The sequence below is a fragment of the Sarcophilus harrisii genome, chromosome 2, assembly GCF_902635505.1.
Source record: "Sarcophilus harrisii chromosome 2, mSarHar1.11, whole genome shotgun sequence".
In the NCBI taxonomy this organism is placed as follows: Eukaryota; Metazoa; Chordata; class Mammalia; order Dasyuromorphia; family Dasyuridae; genus Sarcophilus; species Sarcophilus harrisii.
In genome coordinates, this window is record NC_045427.1 from 593,685,447 (window position 1) to 593,698,040 (window position 12,594).

The following is a 12,594-nucleotide window of genomic DNA, read 5'->3' on the forward strand; positions in this document are numbered from 1 at the left end:
GTAACTGATGAGAAATTGAATGTTCTCAAATCCTTTTAATAATGTAGGAAATATGATATTACATTTTGGCTTGTTTTTCTTACTCCTGATGCTAATGTGCATTTGGATGCTCCCTGTTTAAAACTGGCCCTAAAAGTTTCTCAGTGTTAACCATAGACCTTCAATATCTTGAGTTAAAAAGAAAGGAGGAGATTAAAGGGGTAGCAAAAAGCAGATGTCCTAAAAAGCTAGGCAGGGGTTAATATACATTCTGTGCAGCTGTGGATTGATGTGCAGCAGGCTCACTTTTCCACAACCAAAGTTGAGAATAGGACGTGTTGACCTGTTAGATCAAACAAGTACTGCTAGCACAAAGATGTAATAAATCTGGAAGTTACCTATGTGAATATGTCAGCATCAGGAAAATATATTTGATATAAATTCAACATAACTTTGGTGATGAATACATGGAACTGAACAAGGCATACGAACCAGACAATTTATAATTATGTTGTGGTACACAGATTGCTATTTCTAGTTACTGTTTAAAAAAATTAATGTGTAGCTACAATGTAATAATAGAATGTATATTATGTAACTTAGTGACAACTAATATTATTGCAAAACTAGCATAAAAAGTATATAAACTCTGGCTCTCAGATCAATAAACGAACTTTGAAATTCATTAATTGAAGTCTACACCTGTCCCGCATCATACCTTCTTCTCAAAGCCTCGAGAGAGGCTTTGAGCCTCTGTCTTTGACCCTCTTTTCTTCTTCCTTTAAACTCTAGAATTTGGTGACCTCACCAGTTTAATTATCATCTCTATGCAAATGGCTCGCAGATCTATATGTCTAGTTTCAGCCATTCTCTTGAGCTATTCAAGCTCCCTTGAGCTGGTCTCATAGTATCTTTTATTGTAAAATTCGGATTGATATTATATAATATTATTCATATATTTTATGCATTTCTGAGTTTCTAAACTTTTTCTGTGTTGTCTATAGGCCTTTCTGTGTTGTTTGTGACTTCCATAAAAGTGCCCCAAAATTCCCATTTAATTTTCTATGCTGACCTGTGACACGTTGAAACCATGATGGATAAAGTTGCAATGTGGAAGGGATACCTGTATTTAGTAGAAGCAAGAGATGATCAGTAGATATAGACTATGTGACCCATGGGTATCATAATGAATTCAAGGGACCTACCATGTTCAAATGCATATGGGCACATGTACCCACACATACACACACAGAGCATGTTGAGTAGAATAGATGGCAAATGTATGGAAAGGCATGAACAAGAATAGCCCAGTATGGTTGAGTCTGTATCATTGGAGGCAATCCCTACATCAGTATATCATTACTCCATTGGCAAATTGGAGTTTCAGATAAAGACATTTTTCCTCTCCACAGCAAAAGATGGTTGTGAAGAAATCACTTTGGAAACTGTGAAGTGAATTATCACAGTCTGCAAGGCATTTCATATCCATTATTTCATTTGATGTTCAAGACAACCCTGAGAAGTAAGTGTTATTTACAGAAGGGAGAGCCGAGGCTTGGACAAATTAAATGATTTCCCAGGGCCACACCTACACACACGTGTATAACAACCCAGAGACTTATACACATGTGCCAGCACACAAACATTGTTGCATGGTACGGAGCTCTGCAGGACATACATACCTTCCTTTCTCGTCTCCCTCTTCGTCACTCCCCCTACTCCCCAGGCAGCAACAAACACATGCAATCTAATGTGAATCTCCAGCCTGGGAAACAAGCCTACATCAATATTTTCAGATGCTATCCTTGGAGCTTTTGTTCTTCTCACTGTGATTACTCATATGTTTAAAATGCCCCTCTCTCAGACCAAGATGTTTAAAGGTCATCAATTCCCTGATGCTGCTTCCTGCTCTGCCAGAGAGGCAGCCACAAGGGCCTTTTACCCATTACTGTAGTCATTACAGATCAGGGAGGGTAGAGCTGCCAGGAATTCTGGATAATCAGGCTGGCAAGGGGGCAGAGTTGGGAGGGCTGGTTAAGCAGGACTCCAAAACCACAGTTAAAACAAACCCTCCCTCCTTCCCTTCCCACCTCATCTTCTTTCCCCATTAGACTCCTGAATTGTCTTTTTTTTGAGGGGGGAAAAGGGGTGTTGGTGGAAGGAGCTAAGCACTAGCCAGGTATCCCAAGTACCAAGAGCCAACTTCAATGCAGCAGGTCCTATTCTCCGGGTCTGATACTTCAATTAAGGCAAATTCAAGGTGATTTCACATTCTTCTGTTTTTACATGTGATGGTTCTATTTCCCATATAGATTATAGGCTCCCCAGAATACAGACCTACAACTCTTATCTCCCTTCCCAAAGCTTATTAACTTTCAATTTTTAAATGAGCATAAAGAAGTGGGGGGAGCCACTAGATGTCATAGTGGATAGAGCATCGGTCCTGGAGTCAGGAGTCCCCAAGTTCAAATGCGGCCTCCGACACTTAATACTTCCTAGCTTTGTGACTCCCTGAGCAAGTCAATTTACCTCAGTTTCCTTATTTTAAAAAAAAGTGGATTTGGAGTGAGAGATTCTGGCCAAATCCTAGACCTGTTACTGTCTGTGTGACCTTAACTTCTCCCAGCCTCAGTTTCCTCATTTGTAGAATGAGGAATTTGGCCCGGATACCTCTAAGGTTCCTTCCTGGTTTAAATCTGTGTTTTTAACATTCGTGAGATCCACTCTGATGCTGAGAATAACGTGAGAGATTGGGCTACAGCCGCAGATTGGAAAACTTCCTCTCCATTAACCTTGTGATTAAAATAATTAGAGGCTTCAAATCCCAGACCTGGAACGTTCTGTTCAAAGGAAACAGATAGGCTGATGTCAGAACTTCTCTTTGTAAGCCCCATGATATCATGATATCAACTCTGCCTAGGGATTGGCTTTGATTTAAATCTTACCTGGACATAAGACTCACTGGAAATGTTTTATGATTTCATAGGATTTTACGATTTAGAACTAGAAGTGACTTTATTGATCATCTAGTATGGTGTCATTTCTTTTTTACAAGGAAGGAAAGTGAGACAAGAAAAGTTAAATGTCTTGTATAAGGTCACATAGCTTTAAGTTAGCAGAATAGCCTGCTCCAGACCCAGTACAAACCACTGGTTCCCCATAGCCCCATGTATTTGTCATATAGGCAGGCACCAAGGTGTTCTATCCTAACCCAGAGAATTCCATTCATCTTTGCTTGCCAACTTCCCCTTCATTCCTCTTTGGAAGAATCTCAGGTTTTATAAATTGTAGCAGGCTATTATCTAAACAACAGGAAAGGAGGTGGTAGAAATTTGGGGAGGATTCTGGGAACTGCAAAAAGCAATGAGATAACCCATTGACTTCAGATTGACTTGAAATAGAATGTAGACTTGGAAGGTACTTCAGAGAATGAATCCAAACTTTTCATTTTACAAATGGGGAAACTGAAGTAAAGAGAGGGGGAATAACTTATTTAAGGTCATATTACAAGTCAATGGCAGAATCTAGATCTTGTCAAGTTAACATACTGCATTATCCCTCCTTTTACAGAGAAATGACTTCTGACTCTGAGTTCAATTTAGCATTAACCTTGGCCCCTGATCATATTCCCCTTACCTAAGCCCAATTCTACCCCAACGCGTCCTGTATCACTAGTTGGCCATGAATCAGCAGGGATGACCTACACCTCCCCCCCCCCACACACACACCCATACACACATGCCTTTTAGGACCAGGCCAATACAGATTAACACTGAAAAGAACTACCAGTCTGGAAAAATACCCACAGACAATCCCTTCCTCCAGGGCTGGAGCTGGGAACCTTGGCAAGCTGTGCCACCTGCCCCGCCCTCTCCCCACTCCCTGTGGGCGTGGGCTGGACCTTTGGCTGCATAAGGCTTCAACCGCTGCAGCTGCTGTATCAAGAGGGATCTGAGAAGCATCTCAACAGGCACATTCCTCCCAAGGATCCAGGCCCCAGCCTCACCCAGTCTCGCCCGCTGCAGCCCAATCAACCAGCCCCTTCAAGATGGCCAGCAAGAGCTTCCAGGACCTGAAGAAGCAAGCAGAGGGAGCTGCCCAGGAGGCGGGTGAGAGATGATGAACAAAGTGGGAGCAGGGGAGAGGGAGAGAACATAACTCCTATTTCCTATTCAGGGATAGGTGCAGGGAGGCTAAACTCAGCTAATATGTCCAGGTGCTACTTCCAGGGCTAGTGAGGGGCAAAATCAGCCTGAAAGTTTGGAATCCAGAGAGTTGACTTATTTCTGTTCTGCTCTCCCTAGCCCTGTCTTACTTTCTTGGAGAAAAGAGGTGGTTCTCCCTGATCCCCTTCCTAGAGAAGCTGCTTTTTTAAAGTGACTGTGTCAGTGAGACCAGGATCCTTGGACTGAGTCAAATAGAACTTGAAAAGAGGAGATACCTTGAGACCTTGACCTTGCTTGCCTTATCCTGGGGCCTGAGGAACCACTTGGGGCAGAGAGTGCCAGGGACCATGCCAGGTGCTGATTCAATTCCAACCCCCAGGGATGTCTGTGGGTCTGGAAGCCACTTCTTGAGATGCTGAGAATGTGGGAATCCCTGGGCTTTTTTAATGTTAGGACTTAGCTCTAGGATTTGCTATAGCCAAAGTTCCCCAAATGAATATGATTCTGAAAGAAATCTTAGGTAAGGGCCATCAGCAGGATTCCTTGAGCACTGGGCATGAATAGGATGGGATGATGGCTCTCTGGCTATGCTTTGATGCTAGCCACAAAGCCAAGAAAAGAGGAGAAACGAGCCCCCAAGAAAGGATTAGAGGTCTGGAGGAAGGGGAAGACAGAGACCAGAGGCTGCAGAAGCATGGAAACATGAGTGGACAAAAAACAGAAAGCTTTGTTATTGTTGCCTAGTCATTTTTTGGTCACGTCGACTCTTCATGGCCCCTTTTGGGGTTTTCTTGGCAAAGATGCAGGAATGATTTGCCATTTCTTTCTTTAGCTCATTTTTTACTGATGAGAAAATGGTAGCAAATAGGGTTAAGTGATTTCTCCAAGGTCACACAGCTAATAAGGATTTTGTACTGCAATACCAGACTACTCCTAGATTCCTAAACTAGTTTCCTAAAGTTTTCTAAAAAGGGTTCTAGAGAAGTGAGCATGGTATGTGTGTGGTGTGTATGGTGGGGAAGAGGGAGTCACCAACAGTGCTAGGACAGAATCTCCCTTGCCAATGAAATGGGGAAGGAAAGATTCAGAGGCAAAGCAGGAAGCAAGCCCCTCACTTTGGCAGCACCTGTAACAGCCAACCCTGAATCACAGTAGCTTTGTGTGTGCAAGACAGCCTACATTTGGGGGACCTTGTTTTTTTAGCTTTTTGACTCATTCAGAATCCCACGTTTGCTGAAGTCTCAGCCCCTGTACATTAATCTAATTGAGGTTTAGTTGCCCATTCCCAGCCTCACCCAGGGGGAACATTCCTCCTCTTCACTAGTAAGTAGCAACTGAGATACCTTTGTAACTAGAAAATGCTGTATAGAAGCTGGCTAAGTCTAGTGATTATTTTCCCTTGGGGCAGAAATCTGCCAGTCTCAGGAGGTTTTCCCAAAGTTAAATTCTTACTGTTTTGTTTCTTATTGGTCCCTTTCCAGAAGCTCACCAGGACTTTCCATTCCCAACCCCCAAAGAGAATGAGGAAACTTCCCCCCTCCTCGGAAAAGTAGGGTCTCCTGGGGACAGGCTGCCTGCCACTGCTGGCTTAAAGCTGACATAACATTCCTCCTCCCCAAAGTGCTGTTTGGAGCAGGTTCTCTGATTTTTAAAAATAAAGTAAACTCATTAATTTCCTGGTAAGCGCTGCCCTCTTGAGAATACTATAGGCCACCAGGGATATGACCAAACTGGAATCCCTGAGGACAGACAAGAGTTCAGGGAAAGACTATCTTTTAACTCTTTTAGAGGAAAGTGCATTTATTAACCCTACTATGCACCAGGCACTATCTATGATGAGCATTTTAAAAATATTACCTCATTTGGTAGTCATAACAACTCTGTGGGGTAGAGTTATTATCACTAATATCACTAAAATTTTACAATTAAGAAAGGCAGAGAGAATATCTGATATAATAGATATATGCAGATATAATAGAATTATATATATATAGTCATAAAACAGATGGAAATTAAGTGACTTGCCCTAGTGAATGTCTGAGGCTGAATTTGAATTCAGATTTTCCTGACTCCAGGGTCAGCTCTACCCACTGTGTCAACTTGCTGCCCTTTAAGGATTAATTTCCCCATTAATAAAAGGGATAGATGTCTTTCCTAATGCTGCTCTCTAAGAAGAAAAAATGGAACTTGATCATCCCCTTCAATAAACTGAGCTGGTTTTGGCCACCAGGTGTAGAGATAAAATCATATTCACAGAGAGAAAGAGTGATGAGAGAGAGAGAGAGAGAGAGAGAGAGAGAAGGAGAGAGAAAGTGGGGAGGGGAGAGAAAAAAAAAAACTACATACCTCCTCCCTGTATGCTGATAGAATATACTGGGTCTCCTGCTGATTTCTAGAATCAGAGAATATCATCTATTGGAAGAGACTTTAGCAATCCTTTGTCCAATATTTTCATTTTAGATAAGGGAACAAAGACCCCCCCAAAAAAAGTAAAGTAAATTGTCTCAGGTCACTTATTTAGTGGAAGACATAGACCTAGAATCTCAATTTTCTAACTTCTACTTCATTCTTGACTCTTTCTGTTAGGCTAACTCAAAGAGGGAGTCACTGACAAGGTCAGGAAGAAAATCTAGGAACCAGTTTAGGGAGGCTCCATCACGAGAGGCATAAAATACCTCAGTTTCCGAAAGAGTCATAGCTTTAACCCTGGTTTAAAGAGCAGAATTGTACTTTCTAGGGTTGAAGGACTGGCAGATCTAAGACCAATGGAGACCAGTCATGCTCCTTCAGGTGCCCATGGATCAGTGTTTAGAGGATTTCTTTCTGCCCCATCACATTATCCAACTCCCCCACACACACATTGTTACCTTACCTGTGCCGTATGTGTCTGGCATGTACCAATTTGTATACACCTTGTCTCACTCATTAGATTTAGAATTCAATGCTTCTTGAAGGCAGAAATTATTCTTTTCTTTTCTTTTTTTGTATCTTCAGATCTTAGGGTAGTGCCTGGCAAACAGTAAGCTCTTAATAAATGCCTCTTGATTGACTGACAAAGATCAAAATGCCAGGAATTTTTTTAAAATTTCAATTTAACAAACTAACTAACTGACCATTACAAGTCAGGTTTGGAGATGGATGATAATAAAAAGGAAAAAAGAAATTCTTGCCTGGGGCAGCTAGGTCTGGTCTCAGACACTTAACATTTCCTAGCTGTGTGACCCCGGGCAAGTCACTTAACTCCAATTGCCTCAGGGGAAAAAAAAAGTTTTCCTTTAGGGAGTTTACATTCTACTGGGGGAATAAAACATACTTCCTAATCAATAAATACAAAGAATACACAAACTAATACAAAATGATTTAGACCCACCAGAAACTTTCCATAGGAGGAACCTTCTATGATTCCCCAGACTCTGATAAAGGCCAGATTTTCCACAAAAAAGATAAGATGATGTTCTTAGCTATATGATTTTTTCCCTACCACCCCCCTCCAGATCTCAGTTTGTCCATTTCTAAAATGGGTCTGCTCTGTCCTTTTCCCCATCCTCTGATTTACCAAAGACAAATAAATTAACATTTTTAGCCCTTTGGAAAGAAAGTGTTTCCTCAGAATAAGGTTTTCTTTTTTGACAAATCACTCAGATGACCATCTAATCAGCTCATTTGGCACCTTGAGATCAGGTCTGTTCTTTATGAGAGAGTCCATGTTTGTTGCACCCTTTGAGAGCCTCTAAATCAGGGTAGGGATAATGGCATGGAGTTTTTCAGGAGTGGCTGGGGTTATATATGGATCTGAATGGGATTTGGAGACAAACCTGTTTATTTCTAAAGCGTGGATTCTCTGCATGACTTGGGCAGCTATCTGCCAAGAGACTCAGCTAAAGCCTATCATTTCTGGCCACTGGTCCAGAACAAAAGGGCCTAGACAGAAATCCTGAAATTTTCTCCAGCACCCCCAGCCCTGCCCTCTATTTATCTCTCCTCCTCTCATCCATTGCCCAAGCACCTATGGCCCTCATGGTACCCTCTTCTCTTCTGTTGGGGAAGAAGCTTATGAAAATATATTCCTAAAGTTCAGTGAATGGAACTCTAGTCCTGGAGTCTGGAAGCTCTGAGTTCAAATCAAGCCTCAAACTCTTACTAGCTATGTGACCCTGGGCAAGTAAGATACTTGGGTGATCTTAATCCATTAGAGAAGGAAATGGCAAACCACTCTACAATTTTTGCTAAGAAAACTCTATAGATGGATGGTATTGGTACATTATGGTCCACTGGGCCAAAGGAGTTGGATACCAAAGAACAACAGCTGAGGTAAAAAAAAAAAAAAGACTTATGAGGAAGACACATTTTAAAAAGGGGGGGGAAACATTTATTAAGTATCTACTATGTACCAAACACTTTACAAATATTTCATTTGATCCTCATAATAACTCTGGGAAGTAGATACTGTTATGATGCCCATTTTATAGTTGGAGAAACTGAGGCAAATAGATGTTAAGTGAATTTTACTTATTCCAAGCCCAGAACTCTCTCTACCGTACCACTTACCTGCCTCAGAGCATGTACAAGACAATGTATAATCCAAAGGAAGGAATAGCCATAGGTAGAATTGCAGTCATTAGGGACAGTAGGTCCAGAAAGGGAAATTTCATCCCCATGGGCAGGGAGAAGGGACATCGTCCACACAGAATGGAAAAAAAAAGTATTAATTAAGCACTTCCTGTGTGCTGCTTATGTATAAGTACAGGAAACACAAAAAGAAAATAAAGACAATTTCTGCTCTCAGAGAACTCATTCTTCTCAGAGGGGATAACTCATACAGGAGAGTTCAATTTCAAGGCAGATGGAAAAGTTCAGTGGGCTTTGGGAGTGCATCAGCCAGGTGTAGGGGAATACCCAAGGATGCCTGGAGGACTCAGTGGAACAAATTAGATGGTAAAAGTTAATAGGCCTCCATCTTATTGGGAAGAACTGTAGTTAGTGACTTCCTACTCTTAGAGGTGATATAGGTGACCATGGCAATTCAACATCATCTTTCTCCATTCTGTAACAGTTCTTTTCACATCAGGTCAACAATGTTTTTCCTGGATTTTTTAGTGAATAGAATGCATAAGCCAAAGGAAAAAAAAATTAATTTTTGTCTGCCTTTCTCTCTCCCCTTTCCCCCTCCTTCTTTCCCTCCCAATTGTCTGTTTCTATCACTGTCTCTCTGATTCTCTTTGTGTCTTTGTCTCTCTCACTCCCCCCTTTTTTCCCTCTCTCTTTCTCTCTCCCTCTCTCTCTTCCCCTCTTTTTTTCTCTTCTTTTCCCCCATTTATCTATTCCAGCAAATGCAGCAAGCGAAGCTGCCCAGCAGGCTGTGGACCAGGCTGCAGAGGCAGGACAGAAAGGTTAGACAATGGAAGGGGATCAAATGGTATATGGGAGGCAATCATAGGGGTTGGGGGTGGGGAGATGATAGTGGGCCCAAGGAAAAAGACACAGAAGGGCCCTTCCCTCTCCAGCTAAAACTTAGGAGAACTGGGTTTTGCTTTTCCTGAGGTTTCCTTGGCCAGTTGGATTTGACAAAGAACCCTTGGTTGGTACTTTATGCATTTAGCCACCCTATATAGTCAGTTTGATTATAACAAGCCATGGGTGTTCCTAAAAATCATCTTTATGTAAGATCACCTAATAACTACAACATTTATGGAGAAAATGAAGTTAGGTGATAATACTATCAGTGACATTTTTATTTAAAAAAAACTTTACAAAAAGTAGAAATACATCAGTACTACAATGAATAGTGGGCTACTACTTAGCCTGTAACCCAATTCCTATGGAGGTGGGGGATAGATTGGGGAGAGGTTGACAAAATTGATGGATACAAGAGAAGGGGCACAACTGGAGCATGACCATTGATAAAGGAGGAGGGAGGAGAGAGTGTGGATACAAACCAAAGTTCTTTATGCACCAGAAGATATATAACAAATATGACATTTTTATATTGAAAAAGACCTAAATTTACTTTGTGGAAGTGGGTATGAATTATTACAAAGTGGTACCATCTTTTTCTTTAAGGAAAAAGACACAGAAGGGCCCTTCCCTCTCCAGCTAAAACTTAGGAGAACTGGGTTTTGCTTTTCCTGAGGTTTCCTTGGCCAAGGACAACCCCATATTTCATATATATATATAAGCATCATTAGTAAATCCCAAATTTACATTTTCTAATTATTCCCTAGAATATCAATCATGTAACAAATGTTAGTTTTCAAAACACACATTATGGAAGAAATAATTGCATTATCATAGAACTTTTGATCTCCTTAGAGATCTGTTTTCCCTGGTTTTATCCTAGTCCTTTCCCCCTGGAGCAAGAGACTAAACATCAATGACAATGATGAATTTGCTCTGTCTTTTTTGTGCTTTGGCCATCTTCATCTGCAGAGAAGGATTTTTCTGGAGTAGGAGGGAGGATGGAATGGTTGAATTGGGCAATTTACCTGTAACCTCTCCCTCTTCCCCAGCTGTGGAGAACTTGGTCAAGTCAACCCAGGAGGGCCTCGACAAGACAACAGGTCAAGCTGCAGAAGCCATTTCAAGTTTTGGGAAGAAATATGGGCTCCAAAAATGATCACCTTTGGGAAGAAGAACAGGAATAACCCCTCTCTCCTCAATTCCCAATCTCCATCTTTTCATCATAGCCTTGATTTGGAAATGCCCCAGGGGGCTCTGATCTCTTATTAAAATGAGTTCCTCTCATGTGGAGGCAGAGGAAAACCAAATGTTCTGTCTCCTCTTTGGAATCTTGTCATCCTAACTACTTTTGAACTTAGCAGTCATGAATAGAAGTTGACCCTTTTAGGAGGAGAGTAGGTGCCACAGAGTCTGATATCAATCGGAGAAGCATATACTGTGTGTGCTCTGTGCATGCCCAGCACTGACTGATTTCCTTCTCTGCAGGCCAGTCTGGAGACAGAAAAAGGCAGATTTCCTCCTTTGGAGGGCATGGGAAGGGAGGTGGTCTATAACAGGGTTTCTTAAACTTTTTCCACTCATGACTCCTTTGCGTCTAAGAAATTTGGCTGGGGGGCGGGGAGGGGGGAGAATGGATTAGGAAAACAAATTATTTTCTTTGCTTAAAGGGATTTTTTAATGCCCAAAAATATATTTCAAAGAATACAAATACAATATAACTGTGTACATATAAAATGAGTACGCTAATGACATCCTAAGAAGGGGCATATTGTGCAGTGTCCAAATTGGAAATAAAATGTTTGGGAAATAGTTATCAATTGATGACTCCAAAGGAGCCTTTCAAACCTAAGAGAGTAATCTCCCCCAATAAGGAAAACATGCAAAATTCATTTAAAAGAACAATTTCCAAGGTTCTCTGATGACTAGCCACAAATATAATAAGCAAGATCAGAGGAGGATTCTTCCTGTCACTCTTCTAATTCACTTGTATGTCAATATGTAACCCTCATGACATCACTGGTCCTTTTTGGGAATGAAGGATGAATAACCACGATTAATTCTTGCTTATGTCATAGTGAAAAGAGCCTTGGAGAAATTTTTATGGTATATATAAAAGTATATAAAATAGGTATACAAATCAAACATCTACTCATATAAATCATAATTTTATGACCACATTCAGCTATACAATCCCATGTGGGGTTGTGATCCACAATTTAAGTTTTGGTCTATATAAATGTGCCCTGTGCAGAGCTGAAGTTCCAAGAGGAGCAAACAGAAGATTCTAGTGGAAAGATCATTAAGTTTGAGCTTAAGAGACTTGGGTGGGAATCCTGACTATTATACTTACTCACTATGTGACCCTGGATAGGTCACCTAAACCTTTCTGTAAAGAATTGGGTTAGGCTAGATGCCTTCCAGCTCTGGCATTCTAAGATGCTGAGTAGTTTCTCAGATTTCCCCAGGCCACAGGGACTTGGACTGACCCAGATGCTCCTATAATCCCACCTCTATACTTCTACCCTAATTTGAGGGTTATAATAGGTTTAGCCTCTGAGTCCTGTGCTCTATTGGAGTCTTGTGCCTCTTGTGGAAGGTTTGATAACATAGTTAGTTATGTAACCAAAGCACTGAGTCACAGCTTCCCCTCCTCCTTCCCCCTTCTCTTTTTTCCCCTCCTTCCTTCCTTCTCCCCCCTCTCCTCCCTTCCTTCCTCCCTCTCTCCCTCCCCCACCCTGCCCTGTCTCTCTCTTTTCTCTGCCTTTGTTTTCTATTTCTCTGTCCTTCTCTCTTTCCTCTTTCTCTCTCTCTGTCTCTCTCTCTCTCTTTCTCTCTCTCCTTCTCTCTCTCTCTCTCTCTCTCTCTCTCTCTCTCTCTCTCTCTCTCTCTCTCTCACACACACACACACTTTCTCTCTCTCTCTCTCTCTCTCTCTCTCTCTCTCTCTCTCTCTCCTTCTCTCTCTCTCTCTCTCTCTCTCTCTCTCTCTCTC

The 12,594-nt window shown here is 41.5% G+C and overlaps 1 protein-coding gene across 1 annotated transcript; it reads left to right on the forward strand.

The window, feature by feature from the left end:
- The first annotated feature begins 3,792 nt into the window (after positions 1-3,792).
- Positions 3,793-10,909, forward strand: ADIRF (adipogenesis regulatory factor). Its single transcript, XM_031956249.1, has 3 exons — positions 3,793-4,088; positions 9,473-9,535; positions 10,652-10,909. Exons 1-3 carry the CDS (start codon positions 4,028-4,030, stop codon positions 10,756-10,758), a joined length of 231 nt encoding a protein of 76 aa, XP_031812109.1. The 5' UTR covers positions 3,793-4,027; the 3' UTR covers positions 10,759-10,909.
- The last annotated feature ends 1,685 nt before the right edge of the window (positions 10,910-12,594 follow it).

Excerpts from the sequence above, each read along its gene's own strand:
- ADIRF (XM_031956249.1), top strand. The coding sequence starts at position 4,028 with ATGGCCAGCAAGAGCTTCCAGGACCTGAAGAAGCAAGCAGAGGGAGCT. Across the intron at positions 4,089-9,472 it reads GGGAGCTGCCCAGGAGGCGG|CAAATGCAGCAAGCGAAGCT; the intron begins GTGAGAGATGAT and ends TATCTATTCCAG. Across the intron at positions 9,536-10,651 it reads TGCAGAGGCAGGACAGAAAG|CTGTGGAGAACTTGGTCAAG; the intron begins GTTAGACAATGG and ends CCTCTTCCCCAG.